At 39.0% G+C, this 18,045-nt stretch overlaps 3 protein-coding genes across 4 annotated transcripts in view; 2 read left to right on the forward strand and 1 right to left on the reverse strand.

The window, feature by feature from the left end:
• Nucleotides 1-18,045, reverse strand: part of LOC134823459 (serine-enriched protein-like) — a 45,828-nt gene that overhangs the window by 962 nt on the left and 26,821 nt on the right. For both annotated transcript variants that reach the window (XM_063834924.1, XM_063834923.1), the window contains exons 8-9: nt 10,681-10,812; nt 10,349-10,433 (exon numbers count right to left, since the gene is read on the reverse strand). In XM_063834924.1, the coding sequence (XP_063690994.1) occupies nt 10,349-10,433; nt 10,681-10,812 (217 nt within the window). The remainder of the gene's footprint in view (nt 1-10,348; nt 10,434-10,680; nt 10,813-18,045) is intronic.
• LOC134823086 (coadhesin-like) lies at nt 4,259-9,857 on the forward strand. The gene is made up of 5 exons (XM_063834434.1): nt 4,259-4,358; nt 4,998-5,093; nt 5,364-5,876; nt 9,572-9,742; nt 9,844-9,857. The coding sequence occupies exons 1-5, from the start codon at nt 4,259-4,261 to the stop codon at nt 9,855-9,857; spliced, it is 894 nt and encodes a 297-aa protein (XP_063690504.1).
• Nucleotides 13,181-15,388, forward strand: LOC134822842 (multiple inositol polyphosphate phosphatase 1-like). The gene has a single exon (XM_063834110.1). The coding sequence runs from the start codon at nt 13,717-13,719 to the stop codon at nt 15,328-15,330; it is 1,614 nt and encodes a 537-aa protein (XP_063690180.1). The 5' UTR covers nt 13,181-13,716; the 3' UTR covers nt 15,331-15,388.

Consider the following 18,045-nt stretch of genomic DNA (forward strand, 5'->3'; position numbering starts at 1 on the left):
AGAAAACTGAAAAACTCTGATACAATGAAAATGTTGAATATGTGAATGTCCTACCGGTAGGACATATTCGAATTTCAGCTCTCTGCGACCCAAATTTCACTGTTTTTACTGAATTTTTCTTCAATTCCATCGTTATCTTAAGGGTCTCTGAGGATGGCACAAGACACGATTGAGGTACTCAAAATTCTTTTCCCAAAGAAACCTTTAATAAACGGAAAATCATCAGAATAAAGAAGCTTTTCTGCCGTCCCCTTGACCGAAATTTTGACCAGTTACCAAACAGTGAAGTCGGTGAAAGTGACACAAGTTGCCATCAACGTACTGGAAGCAGTATATCCGGAAAAAACTTTGATGCAATGAAATTTCTACGACAATTCGAATGTTTCATCAAATGAAATTGAGTGAAAGCTGTCCCTGAATTCTGGTCAAGTCGCCTAGGCGACTTAGTTCCTCAATATTTCAATAGAGCTGGCAAATATTAATAAATGCTTGTCTTGAGCCATTGAATCCAGAGGTTAGTTATAGGGACTACGGGTGGAATATAAATAATTAAAATTCCAACAGCATCTTGTTCCCTTCGTTGTGCTGATTCCGGAAAGCATTCTGTTTACGCTCTCATCATTATGTAGAATGGATATCGTTCATTTAAAATTGGGTAATTATAGGCCTGTCATGTTTTAATTAAGAGCTGATCAATTGCAGCTCCTTGTGCCATATACGGGATAACTGAGGTCACGTGACAGTCGGTCCTATCACGTGACCTGATTCGTAAATCCTCGGGCACGTGATCACATTCGTAACGTGTCGTATGCCGACTAGGATATTTTGTGACGTCACCAGAGCTCAAGTTACCTGATCAAGCCTTATATGGAATAATATAGTGTATCGTGTGTAATTGGACCACATCTGGTACCACCTTCTGTAACCCAGCATACAGCTGACCCAGAAAATCGAAAATATAAGGATTTTTTATTGATCATTGATGAAAATCGAAGAGAAAACCTTGTAACCCTACGTTTTCGATGACGCTGAACAAAATTAAACTGGTTAGTTATAATTAAACTGGTAAGTTATAATCATCATACTCTCGTGTAAATTGCTTTAAATAACGTAATTGAAATTTGAATGATGCTATCAATATTGTAATACAATTTGTACAATAAGCTGAGCTGCTTAACGGCTGGCATTCCTGCAGGCCGCGCACATCCCAGCTTTCCAAATCCGCCTCAGCTTCACTGTTTGTGAATATTACAGCCTGGGGTCCCCAGGTAACGGCTGGCACCGCTATATCTGCATAATCTCAGTTTTTGTAAATAACGAATCCTCTTTGCTCTAGTTCACAGCCAATGAGCGGGCTTATGAAGGAAAGATCTCAAGTTGAGAACACGAAAGAAATTTATTCAAATATTTGCTGAGATTCAAACGAATACGGATAACAACCAATATCGAGAAGGATTACTAATATACCAATGGATTGTATCGGGTCTCTTATAAGTGTCATTTCAAGTCTTTATACTTATAGTGGTTTTAGGATGAACTAACGGTATTTTAGGATTGTGTTAGGTCTACTTACGGGTAGATTGACGCACCTGTTATGAGAATGGTCCCCTTCCGTTGTGCACTGTGCATTACTTATGATCGTTAAACTATGTTTTTTTAGATAGACTAATTAGCCATGGCAGAACTTATGATTGTCCGTTCTATTTTGTGTACAATTTTTTGTAGAGCTATCTCATTACCTTCTGCCTAAAGTTTAAAGTTAATCTTACCTTTTACTTGGCATCTGGAGTTAACATTAGCTTGTGTCTTATATCTAAAGTTAACATTAGCTTGTGTCTTACGTCTGGAGTTAACATTTATAGGTTGTGTCTTACATCTGGAGTTAACATTAGCTTGTGTCTTACATCTGGAGTTAACATTAACTTGTGTCTTACATCTGGAGTTAACATTACCTTGTGTCTTACATCTGAAGTTAACATTACCTTGTGTCTTACATCTAGTTATCCATATATACATAGAGAATTTACCGTCTTCGCAAAAACCATATTCTGTGAATCTGTGTAAATCTCAGTTCACTATTTCCTAACAGCATTTTACCTGGGGGCCCCAGGCTATTATGTTAGAATAGAGAATCTGAGCGCCGCCCAGTAAAACAGCACTGTGTGCCCATTGTCCAGGCGGGCCTAATCGGTCTCCATTACTGCACTCGGCAAATTTCAGCCTCTTCCACGAGAAATTGTAATAGCTCGCGGGGTATAGGAGGGACGCTAACTGGAGGATCTCTGGAAGAGGCGATTAAGATTCTCGACAGCTCAGTCCTGATCACATAATAGGCCGAATGTAGTGAATAGAATGACGCAGTTATATAGGAAACGATTAAACTCGCATAGAATCTCTTGTGCGGTTCTCCGGCCTGGTTTTCTGGAAACAATTAATATTCATATATTCAAATCTGCTGTACTATAAGGAGATGAGACCTGATTATTTCACAAACCACTTGGCTGGTCCAGATTTTCTAGTAACAATGAATATTCAAACCTACAGTGCTACAGGTGAGACCTGATTCTCTCACAAACCAATGGGCTGCCCGAAATCATGAGCTTAATCGTGCATTAGTTTCAGCTTATCTGAGAACCTCGTAAGAGGCATCGGGTGGGTGCAAGGCGATGGGTGCACGTGACACACAAAGATCACCTCGGTCCTTTTTCGTGATCAGTACACTATTAGTATTTAAGGGTTAGGGTCAAGGTTTTCTTTCTGAACAGCGTAAAAATGATTCAATTGATGCCAGATGCTGCACATAAACGTAAAGGGTTAACGCTATCCTGGCCTAGTGTATGATCGCGTCGGGGAGCTTATAAAAGTCTTATTCTCTATCATTAGTTCTTACCATTAGTTCTTACCATTAGTTAACCCGCTCAGCTTATTGTACAAATTGTATTACAATAATTGATAGCATCATTCAATTTCAATTACGTTTTAAAGCAATTTACACGAGAGTATGATAATTATAACCAGTTTAATCTTGTTCAGCGTCATCGAAAACGTAGGGTTACAAGGTTTTCTCTTCGATTTTCATCAATGATCAATAAAAAAATCCTTATATTTTCGATTCTCTGGGTCAGCTGTATGCTGGGTATCAGAAGGTGGTACCAGATGCTGCTATAATTGAGCACTCGGCTCCTCTAATTGGGTCCAATTACACACGATACACTATATTGCTCACTTTATATTGCTCACACTGTATTGCTCACCAGAGCTCAAGTTACTTGATATGCATGGTATCATGGTATCATGGTATGTCAAATTTCCGTTGTCAGCAACTGGGAGGGAGGCAGTGGCGAATAATAGTAGTTGAATACAGTAATAGTAATACCCCGATTAACTGCGGATTTTGGAAAAAGGGAAAAAGCCGATAGATAAATCGGGGTTTTACTAAATTAGACACTCTAGTTTATACGCGTGTGTTTTGCAGGCATTATCCATGGGGCTATTCTATTGTCTGCCAGCTGGAAGTCATAAGTAAGGACCATATAATAGTTATAGTTGAACTAAATACGAAATGTAGCTCTCTTACAAGCTCAGTTATTTCATAATTTTGAACTCAGATAGATTCTAGTAGTATAGCTCTCAGTTATGGTTCATTTAGGAAAGGAGCAGGCGGTCATCTACAGTACCACACCCTATTTATTCTTTAAAGCTTTGAACTTTTCCCAAGAGAATGCCATCTCCGTGTGGCAGGTTACCATAATCGCTTAAAGAGTTGAAACAGGGTAATTGTGAGAGGCTATTACTTATAAGAATAACTTATAAATATACTTTATAACTTATAAATATACTTTCCAGGATTCCAGCCGTCCAGCGTCATTAAATATGCCATTTCCTTTTGCCAAACGTTTAAGTTAATAAATTATGGCCAGGATAACTCACAGAATATCAATAATAGTATTCACTTTTCTTATACCCCGTACTACAATAATTATCGCAGGCTACAATCATCACGTGTTCTCTAACATTTTCCTTGTTAGTAATTTCTCAACTTTTAAAATCTAATGCTGATCACGTGACAGAAGCAGAACACTTTACGCAAAGTTAGTGGAGAAGTTTCTCTCGTTGTAGGCTGATACTCCACAAATATATCATAACACCTTCCTTTTGTATGCTTTTAGTTCTACGAGTTGCAATGATTCGAATGTTTCATCAAATGAAATTGAGTGAAAGGTGTCCTTCGTACCGCGACTGTGCTACGACCAAAGGTATGGACAAGCGTTTCAAGGAGATTTTGACAACTATAAAGAGCAAAATCAAGATCTTGTGTGTGCTCCTTCTGATCTCTGGTGCAGCTGCAGATGATGAAGGTAAGAAATTGGAAATTATCGTTCCCAGTAACATTCTATTTGTTAAAATGATATATATATATAATATTGTACAACATACTAGATGGAATATTCTAAAAACTGTCTAAGTTATTATTTATAATTTAAATGATGGACCATAATCATTAATGAAGCCCATTAAAAGACTATGAATATATATCGTTTTATAACGATCATCAAAATTATGAGATTATGCGATATGGATGAACTTCCTGTCCCTTAAAACTTGTCTTTCAGCATCTTAACTTGTTGGTTATTTAAAAAATTAAACAGGTTGGACAGCAGTTGAGCGGAATACATGGGTGGATTACGATCTACAGTCTACACCGCTAGAAATAAAGACGAATAGTGTGACTGGGAGTAATCATAAAATGAAACTGTTGCTCCGATCTTCTCAGGGAGAGGATGCAGGAGCGATTGTGTTCAAATTTTATTCCGCTCTGTCGTACCATATCGGCTATTGCTATATAGACAGTCCCGTATTTCCAACTGCGCCCCCCTCTTCAACAGAAAAGATCTGGAGAATTACCCTAACAAAAAACTCGTATATCAAGCTTGTCGTACACTGTAACGACGTTGAGGTACTCAACACTTTGGTATCCGAATCAACGTGTCCTGAAGGTAGTTGGAACAGATTGTGGAACAGAAACGTGGGAAAGATAGCGTTCGACAACGCCGACAATGCAGCAGACTTTTACAGACCTCAACCTCAACCAGGTAATTCACTATTATTTGGATTAAAAATCAATTGCTCGTAACCACGTTTCTGTGTACTTCATGTTAGGTAGTAGGCTCATAACTAAACGCTTTTTAAACAGTTCGCATTGTTTAGATGGGCATTGGGTACTTACGTTCACATAAACTTCATGCAGCCCCATCAGTCGTAAAGATTGTAAGAATTGTCAACTGACCGAGAAATGACAACCTGTATTTTCAAGCTTATTATTTATGCATGAATGATTTTAAAATTTTTAAATAATTTTTCAGTTGATGGCGGATGGAGTGAGTTTGGAGATTGGTCAGAGTGCTCAGTTGAATGTGGAGGAGGATCCCAGACGAGGACCAGAACCTGCAGTAATCCTGTCCCTGAATATGGTGGAGCCAATTGTCAGGGCCAAAGTGACGAGGCTCAGGATTGCAACAGTCAAGAATGTCCAATTGATGGTGGATGGAGTGAGTTTGGAGATTGGTCAGAGTGCTCAGTTGAATGTGGAGGAGGATCCCAGACGAGGACCAGAACCTGCAGTAATCCTGTCCCTGAATATGGTGGAGCCAATTGTCAGGGCCAACGTGATGAGGCTCAGGATTGCAACAGTCAACAATGTCCAATTGATGGCGGATGGAGTGAGTTTGGAGATTGGTCAGAGTGCTCAGTTGAATGTGGAGGAGGATCCCAGACGAGGACCAGAACCTGCAGTAATCCTGTCCCTGAATATGGTGGAGCCGATTGTCAGGGTCAAAGTGATGAGGCCCAAGATTGCAACACTCGCTCCTGTCCATGTATGTATGTATATCAAATATTTAAAAACACACTTTCAGACGTTGACCCCCTCCCCGCCCCCCCCCCCCCCCCCCCCCCCCCCCCCCCCCCCCCCCCTTTTTTATCCAAATTGAATTCCTAACAAAGATATCACCCTTCAAGAAATCAATTACAACAATGCCACAGTACACGTTTTGATTTTGCCGGAGAGGCTGCATCAAGATTGTCCACGACAAGATAGTATGTAGATGCTTTGCCTACCTCTAGGGTGTGGCAACCCTTCAAGAAGGTGCTGAGGATACCGGTTACGACTAGCATTAATTGACATGCTGGTATATCCTGCTCCGCATACGACCTTGTGACTGTTTCTGAATTTGCCCCTCCTTAATCTGTCCCCTCCAATTCGATCAATTTCTATTATGTTGGCCCGTGGGTATATTTATTTCGTCAAGTAGACTGTAGAGCACCATTTAAGGAATTGTCTCTGGATACTGTCAACTAGTATTCTTAGAAACGTCTGATGTATGAGTTCAGCACTCGCCATTTGCTTACATCTCTTGCGGAATTAACCGACCATTAGCTCATCTCGTACCTTAAAGACTCACGATTGGTGGATGGTTAGTGCGTGTCCAACCTAGGACGTGTCCAGGTTTAACGCAAATCATCTGTTGTAGCATTAGCCGAAGCATCTGTAGCATTAGCCGTGAGTAAGCCGTGCACCTCACACCGTGAACAAGATCTATTTTAGGATAACCACATCTTATAGGTCAACTGTTTGTATTTGCGTTCAATTCAACATCTCTCACACTATATGATCTGCAGATGAAGCCGTGTTAAAGCCTCCGTTTATTTCTTGACAATATGAAGTTGAACCATTGGGTTCCTAAAGAGTTCAAAGCGGTCAGCACCAAGGGCATCTTGACCATCTTGATCGTGACTATCTTCATTGCGGGGGCCCGGCCTCTGTTGTAAGATCTGTAACCCGTTGCTAACTCCCTTTTACTAAGGATTAAATCAATTAAAATGCCATTATGGCTATGCCATTAGATGGACATTATCCTCGGTAAGCTACGAACTTGTGAGAGCTGGGTTTTTGGTTTTATTTCCAGAATAATCTTTATATTTGTGCTACGCAAAGCGCAGTGAATTCTTGAAATATACGTTTTGATTTTATTCCAACTTGTTTCTAGCTAGTAGCTTTGCTCATAAAGCAGATAAATCAGTGACCTCTGCTCGCACAACATATCAACCAGTGACTGCTGCTCGCAGAGTAGAAAATTTGTTGAAATAATTTGAAATAGGGCATGAACACAGTTAGTCCGACTGTAAATACTGTGTTATTGTGTTAGTCCACATTGCACTTAATATCATAGTTGATAAAAATCCCACAAATAAGCGGATGATAATTAATCACTCAACACTCGACTATCACGTGACTTTTTTAACATTATGTTTATATGGCCCAGTATGACTATTCGAATTACTCTAACCATCTACTCTGACCCCGAGCCCTAACCCTAACCATGACCATGAGTGACGCATCCGCTAAAACCCTAACCCTAACGTGAAATTATACCAAATTGCTTATATGGCCATATCTCGTGATTGAGACAGTTTTTCGTCGATATCTCGCCAGGGGAGCATAGGAAAAATCCGGCAAAACGGAAAATAGATTAATACCCGGTCGTTTCCGGGCCAGCTGCAGCCGAAAACCTTATCCGACCCTAAACGTTTACAGACAACCCATACCAGGGAATTACTGTCATTTGTAAATGACCCCAAACAAAAAGGTGAAAGAAAGCGTTCATTGTCCAACCGTCTATTTCATCTGCATATTATGACCAACGTCTATTTCAAGTTAATTCACATCCTCATTATGGTTATTTGATTCGTCACCAAAGAAACTGCTGTTTATTTCATTAGAACTAGTGCGTTTTAGAATTTAAACATTGAAATACTTATCCCATTTCTCTATTCAAAATCTCTGAGCCAGAAAGAAAGAACCAAACATCACGCACAAACCATTGACCTGCCTTGTTAGACATATCTGCTCTCATAATATGTCGTACTGTGCCAAATTAAAATTGTTGCTTTGTAATATCTAACGCTGATCAAGTGATCACGTGACAGAAGCAGAACACCTAACGCAAAGTTAGTGGAGAATTTGCTCTCGTTGTAGGTCGACACGCCACAAATATAAAATAACAGCTTCCTTTTGTATGTTTTTAGTTCTACGAGTTACAATGATTCGAATGTTTCATAAAATGAAATTGAGTGGAAGCTGTCCTTCATACCACGTTCGTGCTACCACCAAACGTATGGACAAGCTTTTCAAGAAGATTTTCACAGCTATAAAGTACAAAATCAAGATCTTGTGTGTGCTCCTTCTGCTCTCTGGTGCAGCTGCAGATGATGAAGGTAAGAACTTGAAAATTATCAGTTAATCCTGGAGAAAAACACTCCATCCAAATGGCAGGAATCTTTATCTCATTTTGCTTGTAATCATAATCAGTTCATATCTAACATTGTACAACATAATTGATGGGATAATCTCAAAACTGCCTAGTCTATGCTTTAAATGTTTAACCATAATTCGTTATGAAGCCCATTTAAAACATATTTATCAGTTTATAACGATCATCAAAATTATGATACTATACACGACTTTCCTGTTAATCTTTCAGCATCATAACTTGTTGGGGGGGGGGGGGGGCCAACCATATTAAAGTATATTAAAATGTAGGATTTTTCCCGATTTTGACCCGGGGATATACTTTAATATACTTTAATATACTTTAATATACTTTAATATATCCCTATCTCCTTGGAGGCCTACATCAAAAATTGTTGCCCAAAATAAGCTTGAAATGCAATTCTTAATCGATTCCAAAAAGTTCTTGAAAAAATATTGAAAACTGATGGAGTTATTTAAATTTTAATGAAGTCATTTTGGCTAGTATTCCGAACCGAGATATTATGTGCAATTTTCCCAATTTTGTTCATGGAGGTCTTTTTACTTAGTATCCACTATATTCAACAAACACTGAGTTATATCTTTCTCGTAGAGTTAGTCTCATTAAAAGATATTGAAATTTTATCGAATTTGGGCAAAAGCGAATTTGGGCAAAAGTGTATGCCCAAATATGGGCATATTTTTTAAAGCTCATAGCTCAGCCAATTTTTGACCAATCTGGATGGAAATTCATGTACTAGTCCTAAAACAGGCTTATCTTGCGAATCTGAGTGAAAAATATAGTTCATCGTGTAAATCTTAACGAAGAATATAAATCTTCTAATTGTAGGTATATTAAAGTATATTAAAATGTAGGATTTTTTCCGATTTTGACCCGGGGATATATATATAATACTTTAATATACTTTAATATGGTTGCCCCCCCCCCCCCCCCCCCCCCACTTGTTGGTTATTTATATAATTGAACAGGTTGGACAGCAGTGGAGCGGAATTCATGGGTGGATTACGATCTACAGACTACACCGCTAGAAATAAAGACGAATAGTGTGACTGGGAGTGATCATAAAATGATACTGTTGCTCCGATCTTCTCAGGGAGAGGATGCAGGAAATATTGTGTTTAAATTTGAATCTGCTTGGTTCCACCATATCGGATTTTGCTATCAAGGGGCTCCCGTATTTCCAACTGAGCCCCCCACTGCAACAGAAAAGATCTGGAGAATTACCCTAACAAAAATCTCAGATATTAAACTTGTCGTACACTGTAACGACATTGAGGTGCTCAACACCTTGATATCTGAGTCAACGTGTGGTTACAGTTATTGGAAAACTAAATGGACCAGAAACGTTGGAAAGATAGCGTTCGCCAGTAACGACAATGCAGCAGACTTTTACAGACCTCAACCACAACCAGGTAATTCACTATGATTTGGATTAAAAATCAATTGCTCGTAACCACGTTTCTGGGTACTTCATGTTAGGTATTAGGCTCATAACTAAACGCTTTTTAAACAGTTCGCATTGTTTAGATGGGTATTGGGTACTTACGTTCACATGAACTTGCCACCTGTGTCCTGTTTGCTTTTTCCAAGCTTATTATTTATGCATATGATTTTTCAGTTGATGGTGGGTGGAGTGAGTTCGGAGATTGGTCAGAGTGCTCAGTTGAATGTGGAGGAGGATCCCAGACGAGGACCAGAACCTGCAGTAATCCTGTCCCTGAATATGGTGGAGCCAATTGTCAGGGTCAAAGTGATGAGGCCCAAGATTGCAACACTCTCTCCTGTCCATGTATGTATATCAAATATTTAAAAACACCCTTTTAAACGTTGACCCCCCACCACCCCCCCCCCCCCCCCCCCCCCCCCCCCCCCCGCCCCCCTTTTTTATCCAAATTGAATTCCTAACAAAGATATCACCCTTCAAGAAATCAATTGCAACAATGCCACACTCAGAAGGACAAAATTATTTAAGATCTCATAAACGAATAAGTCTACTTGTATGTATACTAGAATGTCACCTTTTTCGTCGCAGTTGAGAGGTAGACATCGTTCCTTTTCATACTGAGATTTACTCCAGTTGTATACTGCTACAAACTTGTTAACCTAAAATAAACAAATTTTAAAACATACCAAATGTAATCAAATTCATGTACACTGTACAGAATTTGTGCGACTAACTTCTTAGCGTTCACAACGAACATGTGAAGAACATTGGTTGAATCTTTTATAAAATAGAACTAATGAACCGTTAAAAAAGCGAATTTTGTGGTTACTAATGGAAAACTCTGGCAAAAATTATATATAGAGATTATGTGCAGTTTATAGGACTGTTTAAAAAATTAAAAGTAACCTCTGAAACAGCGAGACTTTCTCTAGATATGATCAATTGCACAACGTGCTTTGGCAAAATCGAGAATGAGGGAAGACTCAGAACTTCGTCACCGTTCCGGTCTATAAATTCCATCACCTTTTGGATGAGCACCTGAAATATTCAGTATTATAATTCCTTAGTTTGAAGAATTCGTGTTTCTCAGAACTGCTACAATTCGTTGGTGCTAAATTTTACACAGTATTGTGACTGGTCGGGCCGGTACGGTATTGACTATTATTGCTGCGCGCGTCCGAAACAATTTCGTAATAAATAATCACGTTATCGTATAAATTTGGCAGCGCGGCTAACGTAAAGTTCGATGTTAATTTCGCTGGCAGTGCTGCCTAATCGTCCATAATATAAAAAAGTACAGTTGTTACTAAACCAAAACGAGTGATTTTATTACTGTGATCGAATTTTAAACAAAGATAAAGTTATTGCAGTCCAGGGAAGACATTCTAAGATACCAGAACGAGGCCAGCCTAGTAATAGTAGTAGCAGTAGTGGTATTTATAGGATAGCTATGACAAATAAGCCAGTCATATATTATTCTAATTTATTAAATGAGAACGGGAAAGATACCATTTTTGGTAAGTGAAAAAACATTCCAGTAACGCTACATGGAGATAGTGTTCTGGACAAAAGTTGATCTAGTAGGATTCCAATCTTAAGTTTAAATCTTCGTTGGTGTTGTAAAGATGTCAAGGCTAGAAAGCTAAGAAAGTAACATACATTTTTCTTGTTAGTTATTTATTAAACTTGAACAGTGATATTTCAATGTTAGTAAGTTTCGCTAATCGCTAGTCAAATAAATATAAATTATAGTCTACAATTATAGTATATTATGGTATAGGTCGCATTTGTTCAAAAGGAGGTGCAGAGCATTTACTAGTGGCCCACAGCCCAGATTCTTGATTTTGAGACGACCGGCTCCGTCCGGACTGTCGGAGCGGACGCGGCGGTCCTATTGGCCGAGACGATATTGCTGCGTTCCCCTCTGGCCAGACATGAGATGCATCAGTATCGTCTCGGCCGAAGGGACCGCTGCCACCAATCCGACGGTCCGAACGGAAGCTGGTCGTCTCACGTTATCAAGAATCAGCTGTGGGCCACGCTCCTGCTCTCCACCCAGCTGAGTAGAGTAAAAGTTCTATTTATACTATAATAGGTTGTAAAATATTTCCTTGCAGGTGCGCTAAATCACTGAACTGGTAATCCAATACAGCTATATCACTTGTAACAGCACTTTTAACAGCAGTTATAATATGTTGTGTACAGAGCAATAAGTGCTACAAGTGCTACAGTGCAATATAGTTATAGTTTATTCGGCTGACGGACAACTGAGAACCTGTCAATTTAACCTAGTTAACTAATTAACATGCAAGCTTGGGAAATCCAATCAGCTCCGACAACTGGGAACCAATCATTACATTATATCCCCGACAACTGGGAACCTCTGGAGATACTTTTAACATTCAGGTGTCCACTGATTTCACAGCTGTGCTGTATATATTTCTGTACTAATTAAGACAAAGATTTTTTTTTCAAGATAATGATAGTTCAAACTCAACATAATAATTATATACAGAATACTTTACTCGACATCAATCTAATGGCCAAAGTATTTGGCAATCTTAAACAAATAGTCAACCTTGCTAGAGCAATCCGAATCGCATTCATTACAGCTTTCTCAAAATCAATCATAATTGTAGCAGTTTCTACCGGACAATGCTGGTCAAAATAGAACTTCGCCACATTAAAAATATACTGATAAGTGTCCCCTTTCTTATCTCCAGTCAAAATATAAATCACCGGCAAACATTTCTGGGTCAACTTCAGAGAGGAGGTTCTGGGTCACCGACAAGGGCTGTTCAGCAGCTTTCCGCTTCAGTGAGGAGAGGACTTCACGCTTCTGTGGTCACCGGTTTATTCAATATTTAATATTGAATAAACCACATACTTACAATGACATTTTTGTTGCACTTGTGCACTTATTCTACTCTGTTCTCGTATACTGTTGTATTTAAAAACAACAGCCTCTAGAAAAGCGATTAATTTAATTAGTTAATTAATTTGTCTAAATTGGACCCAGCTATGATCACTCCATGTTCTACCTGTTGATAACCTACAAGAAAGAAGGGACACAATGTTATACTTAATGCACCAGTCAAATATTACAGTTTATACAATTATAAAGAATGTATCTAATAATCATAATCAGACTGTCATTTGAAACTGACGGTTTTAGGTTTAGAAAGTTTCAGCAACTACGGTTCTTATCAGCTGCGTATCAAGTGACACTCCAAATTTATCTATCTTCCACTTTATGTCTAACAAATTTTAACCTGATACTATAAAACTTGAATTTCACAACAGGCCGCGGGCGTCATACGAATAAAGATATGCCTAATTTCATTTTCGTGGCGGAAGATAAACTTGGTGCGTATATATAGTAGTATTACTGAACTGAAATGCAGTATCATCATACACATTCTCTTCATTTTCTCTTTTGTCTTCGGTCCTTTACAAAACAAGTACACATTTTTGATGAGGCGCAACAAACATCGAACCCTTCCTTGTTCTGCTCTATTGAATATAGAATATGTTCCTAGTTCTTGTCCTATGTTGAGACATGTTATCTATGGTAGAAACGTGAACTTATGGTGCGGCACCAGTTCGTCGGGCACGTGTTCGTGACGTAATCACGAGGTACAATCAGTTGATAGATAACGTGACCAATTTTAGCCGGCGAGAAGGACTGATTTGATACTGGAGTTCAGGAGTTCTATAACCTACCTTATTTTTATTCCTAGATTAATTTATTTTCATTTACTTTTACTACAGCGTAAGGTCAGTACGTGTTCTCAAATTCTTACTTTACACCTTGCTTTTTGTGAGCACTTGTTTAATGTCTCACTATTCAGGGCTAAGCCAAGTACCAAAGTTTTTACCCCACTTCTCAAAACCACGTTGTACATTTGTTTGGTGTTCACCACAACAGTGTTACAAATTACAATGTTTATTGTTGTCCTGATCGTACTGTCCTGCCTCCCCCCTACACTGCCATATAAGGACTTCTCAACCCACACCCCGTACGAATATTCTCGAGGTGACATAACTAAAGTTCAATGGAGTGATCAACTGGTCCCAACTAGGTTTTATCTTATTGCTAGACACGGCAGTAGACATCTCGGAGCTAAACATGTGATATTTATGGAGAAGTTTCTGGACAAAGTTCTACTGGAGGAGGAAAGTTTCAAGAAGCTTCCTTGGCTAAGTACCTGGAAACGTCCATATTATTTTCCGGACTCTCATCTGGTGCCGCAAGGGATGTTGGAACATTATCGTCTAGCTCAAAGATACAAAAAGAAGTTTCCTGCCTTCTTCCCGCCTTACTATCCAACCAAATATCATATCAGGAGTACCCACATTCTGAGAACAAGTCAAAGTGCTGCATCCTTCTTATTTGGAATCTTCGAAGGTATGGGTCCTGTAAATCAATTCTCGTTACCTACGAATTTATCTACAAAAGGATTTCAGCCTGTCGGACTTGAGATCGAAAGTGCGGATGAAGATGAACTTTTACGCTTCATGGACAATTGTCCCGCTTATACAAACTGTCCTATGACTAAGAATTCAAAATTGGAAATAACTAAACTTCACGAATCAGAGAAGTACAAGAAGTTAGTCCTAGATCCAATATCCGAGCGGGCAGGTTTCTCATTAACAGTAGAGGACGTAGAGGGCCTGTACGACCTCTGTAACTTTGAGCACGTCTCTCCAACCGAGTCAAACAACTCCTCTTTCTGTGACCTGATCCCGAGATCAGCCTTCGCTCTGTTGGACTACTCACGTGATCTGAGCAGGTACTACAAATCCAGTTATCCTAACAAACTTGGTTACGAACTGTCATGTGTGGTACTGAAGGATGTGCTGAGAGAGTTTGAGAGTGAGGAATCTGCTACCGCCCTGCGCTTCGCTCATAGTGAGACTATAGTCCCCCTTATCACCCTGCTAGGTATCAACAAGGATCAGGATATTATCTACACTTGGGATAAGGAGGAGTTCTGGAATAGAACAACAAAGCTGAGCGAGCTAGACCCTTTTGCAACTAATATGGGGTTCGTTGTCTTTAGGAACTCATCATCAGAACAGGATATTATCAAGATATATTTGAATGAGAGAGAAGTAAAGATAACGGCGTGTGCATCATCAGAGGAGGGGTGTACGAGAGATGAGCTACTTGACATTGTCCGGGGCACTCTGGGACAGTGTGACCGATCTGCTATGTGTTTCGGAACTAATACCACAAACGATGACGTCATCATTTCTACAGTGGATGACGTCATTGTCTCTACAAGAGATAACGAGAATGATAATGTACAACCGATGAATGAGTCCACTTCATTGACCTCTCAATGTATCTCGGAGAAGAATGTGGATTTGGCGGTGGCGGCAAAACTAGCTGACGAAAACAAAGTCCTGTTGGACTTTAACCTGTTTGTAATAATGACAGGTCTTAGTGGACTGTGTATAGTGTTGATGGGACTTGTTGCTTTTAACTGCAAGAAAATTATTTCTGATGATGTCGATAGTGGCTACCAGAAAATGCCTTTCTTAGATTCTTGATGATTTATTCTTGATGATTGTTATAAATATTTTTTGAATCAACATTGTAATATTTAAGAGTCTGAAATTGTGCCTCTTCATGTCTTCATTGCAGCGCTCTCCAAAATTCTGACCCTAAGAGCTTTAAGGTCTTTAATGTCAAATAAACAACAGTTCGTCGACAAAAGTACTGCGACGTTACTTCCCGACAGTACTTCACGAAACGTTGTGAAACGTTAGTTTAATCGAACAGACTGTAATATGAAACTGACGGTTTAAGGTTTAGTAAGTTTCAGCAACTACAGTTCTTATCAGCTGCTTATCAAGTGACACTCCAAATTTACTTATCTTCCACTTTATGTCTAACAAATAGTAACCTAATATTATAAAACTTGAATTTCACAACAGGCCGCGGGCGTTACACGAATAAAGATATTCCTAATTTCATTTTTGTGGCGGAAGATAAACTTGATATGTGTATATAGTAAGGTATATACTGAACTGAACTACAGTCAGTGGCTATGCGGAGGAGGGGCCGGCATATTTCCGAATTTCAGGTATTTTTCAAAGCGAAAACGCCCATTTCAACGTACCGTCGACGTGAACAAAATATTTGGGGTCTTTTTTGCCTCCAGGGGGAGGGGGCCTTACCTTTTTTCTTTCTTTTCAACCAAACAAATTGCGGGGGCAGCACAGACGTACGTTCCACCACTGACTACAGTATTATCACACACATTTCTTCGATGTTATCCTTTGTCTGTGCTCCTTTACAAACAAAAGGAAACAAGTGTGATGAGGGGGCACAAATATTGTTAATTCCACCTTGTGTAAAATTTTATAATATTCGTTATAAACTTGATAGTTGATAAGTCTTGCTCTATGTGTGCAACTGAGTCATGTTTTCTGTAATAGATACATATATGTTAAGTAAGACAATTCTTGCTGACATTCGTGAAGTTTTATAAAACTTCACGTTACTGATATATAAATATCAGTAACATTATTTGTGATGATATTGTTTTGTAATAAAATCGCTACTTAAATATAGTTTTATTTGTTTGCTGTTAAAAAGTTATAAATGTCAAAAACTGTCAGTTCAGTTTCACAGTTTGTAGGTTTGATGTTTCCAATATTCTCAATTTTGTTGATATATTTTGACAATAAAAGTGATCTAATCCTAAAAATACAGTGTTATAAATTATAATCAGATCCCCGCACATTACAGCCAAATAAAAACTTAGTCAGCAAACAATACATTCACCTTGTAGTTTATTTGTTGTGATAAACTTGACAATTGTGTAATGCAACTTTATGTAATACACTGTTGAACAGTCCAATCTGATATGATGAGAGTACTCTAAGGCTGCAACTTTGGCGAATTTATAGCTAAGCCATTAGTTTGTTTTGTTGTAAAATGTTCTGCTATATAAAGTTTAGAACGTTTTATAAATGTTGAGCATGGTAGAGTTTATGTTGCAATAACTGCATGCTAAAAGGAGCTATCCATATCAATGGACACTCTGTATATCTGTATTGCGCCTTAATTGCAGTTACGAACGTTAAATATATATATATACCTTTTTTGTGAGCAGTTGTTTAATGTCTCACAATTCAGGGTTACGTCAAGTACCGAAGTTCTCACCACTTTTATCTCTACCACATACTCACCACAACAGTGCTACAATGTTTATTTTTATCTTAGTCTTACTGTCCTGCCTCCCCCCTACACTGCCATATAAGGACTTCTCAACCAACACTCCATACGAATATTCTCGAGGTGACATAACTAAAGTTCAATGGAGTGATCAACTAGTCCAAACTAGGTTTTATCTTATTGCTAGACACGGCAGTAGACATCTGATTGCTCAATATGTGATATTAATGGAGAAGTTTCTGGACAAGATTCTGCTGGAGGACGAAGGAATCAACAGGCTTCCTTGGCTACGGACCTGGAAACGACCATATTATTTTTCAGATCTTCATCTGGTGCCGCAAGGGATGTTGGAACATTATCATCTAGCTCAAGATACAAAAAAAAGTTTCCTGCCTTCTTCCCGCCTTACTATCCAACCAAATATCATATCAGGAGTACCCACATTCTTAGAACAAGTCAAAGTGCTGCCTCCTTCTTATTTGGAATTTTTGAAGGTATGGGCCCTCTTAATCAATTCTCGTCACCTACAAATCTATCTACAAACGGATTTCAGCCTGTCGGACTTGAGATTGAAAGTGCGGATGAAGATAAACTTTTACGCTTCAAGGATAATTGTCCCGCTTATATAAACTGTCCTATGACGAAGAACGCAGGATTAGAAGCAACTAAACTTCAGAAATCAGAGAAATACAAGAAGTTAGTCCTAGATCCCATATCCGAGCGAGCCGGTTTCTCTTTAACAGTAGAGGACGCAGAGGGTCTTTACAACCTCTGTAACTTCGAGCAGGTCTCTCCAACCGAGTCAAACAACTCATCTTTCTGTGACCTGATCCCTAGATCAGCCTTCGCTCTGTTGGACTACTCACGTGACTTTTACGAGTACTACAGATCCAGTTATCCTAACAAACTTGGTTACGAACTATCATGTGTGGTACTGAAGGATGTGCTGAGAGAGTTTGAGAGTGAGGAATCTGCTACCGCCCTTCGGTTCGCTCATAGTGAGACTATAGTCCCCCTTATCACCCTGCTGGGTATCAACAAGGATCAGGACAATATTATCTACACTTGGGATAAGGAAGAGT

Source organism: Bolinopsis microptera, chromosome 11 (genome assembly GCF_026151205.1).
Source record: "Bolinopsis microptera isolate Bmic1 chromosome 11, MBARI_Bmic_1.0, whole genome shotgun sequence".
NCBI lineage: Eukaryota > Metazoa > Ctenophora > Tentaculata > Lobata > Bolinopsidae > Bolinopsis > Bolinopsis microptera.

Coding starts and splice junctions, on each gene's coding strand:
- LOC134823086 (XM_063834434.1), top strand. CDS start 4,259: ATGGACAAGCGTTTCAAGGAGATTTTGACAACTATAAAGAGCAAAATC. Junction 4,359..4,997: donor TGCAGCTGCAGATGATGAAG/GTAAGAAATTGG, acceptor CGTGTCCTGAAG/GTAGTTGGAACAGATTGTGG. Junction 5,094..5,363: donor CAGACCTCAACCTCAACCAG/GTAATTCACTAT, acceptor ATAATTTTTCAG/TTGATGGCGGATGGAGTGAG.
- LOC134822842 (XM_063834110.1), top strand. CDS start 13,717: ATGTTTATTGTTGTCCTGATCGTACTGTCCTGCCTCCCCCCTACACTG.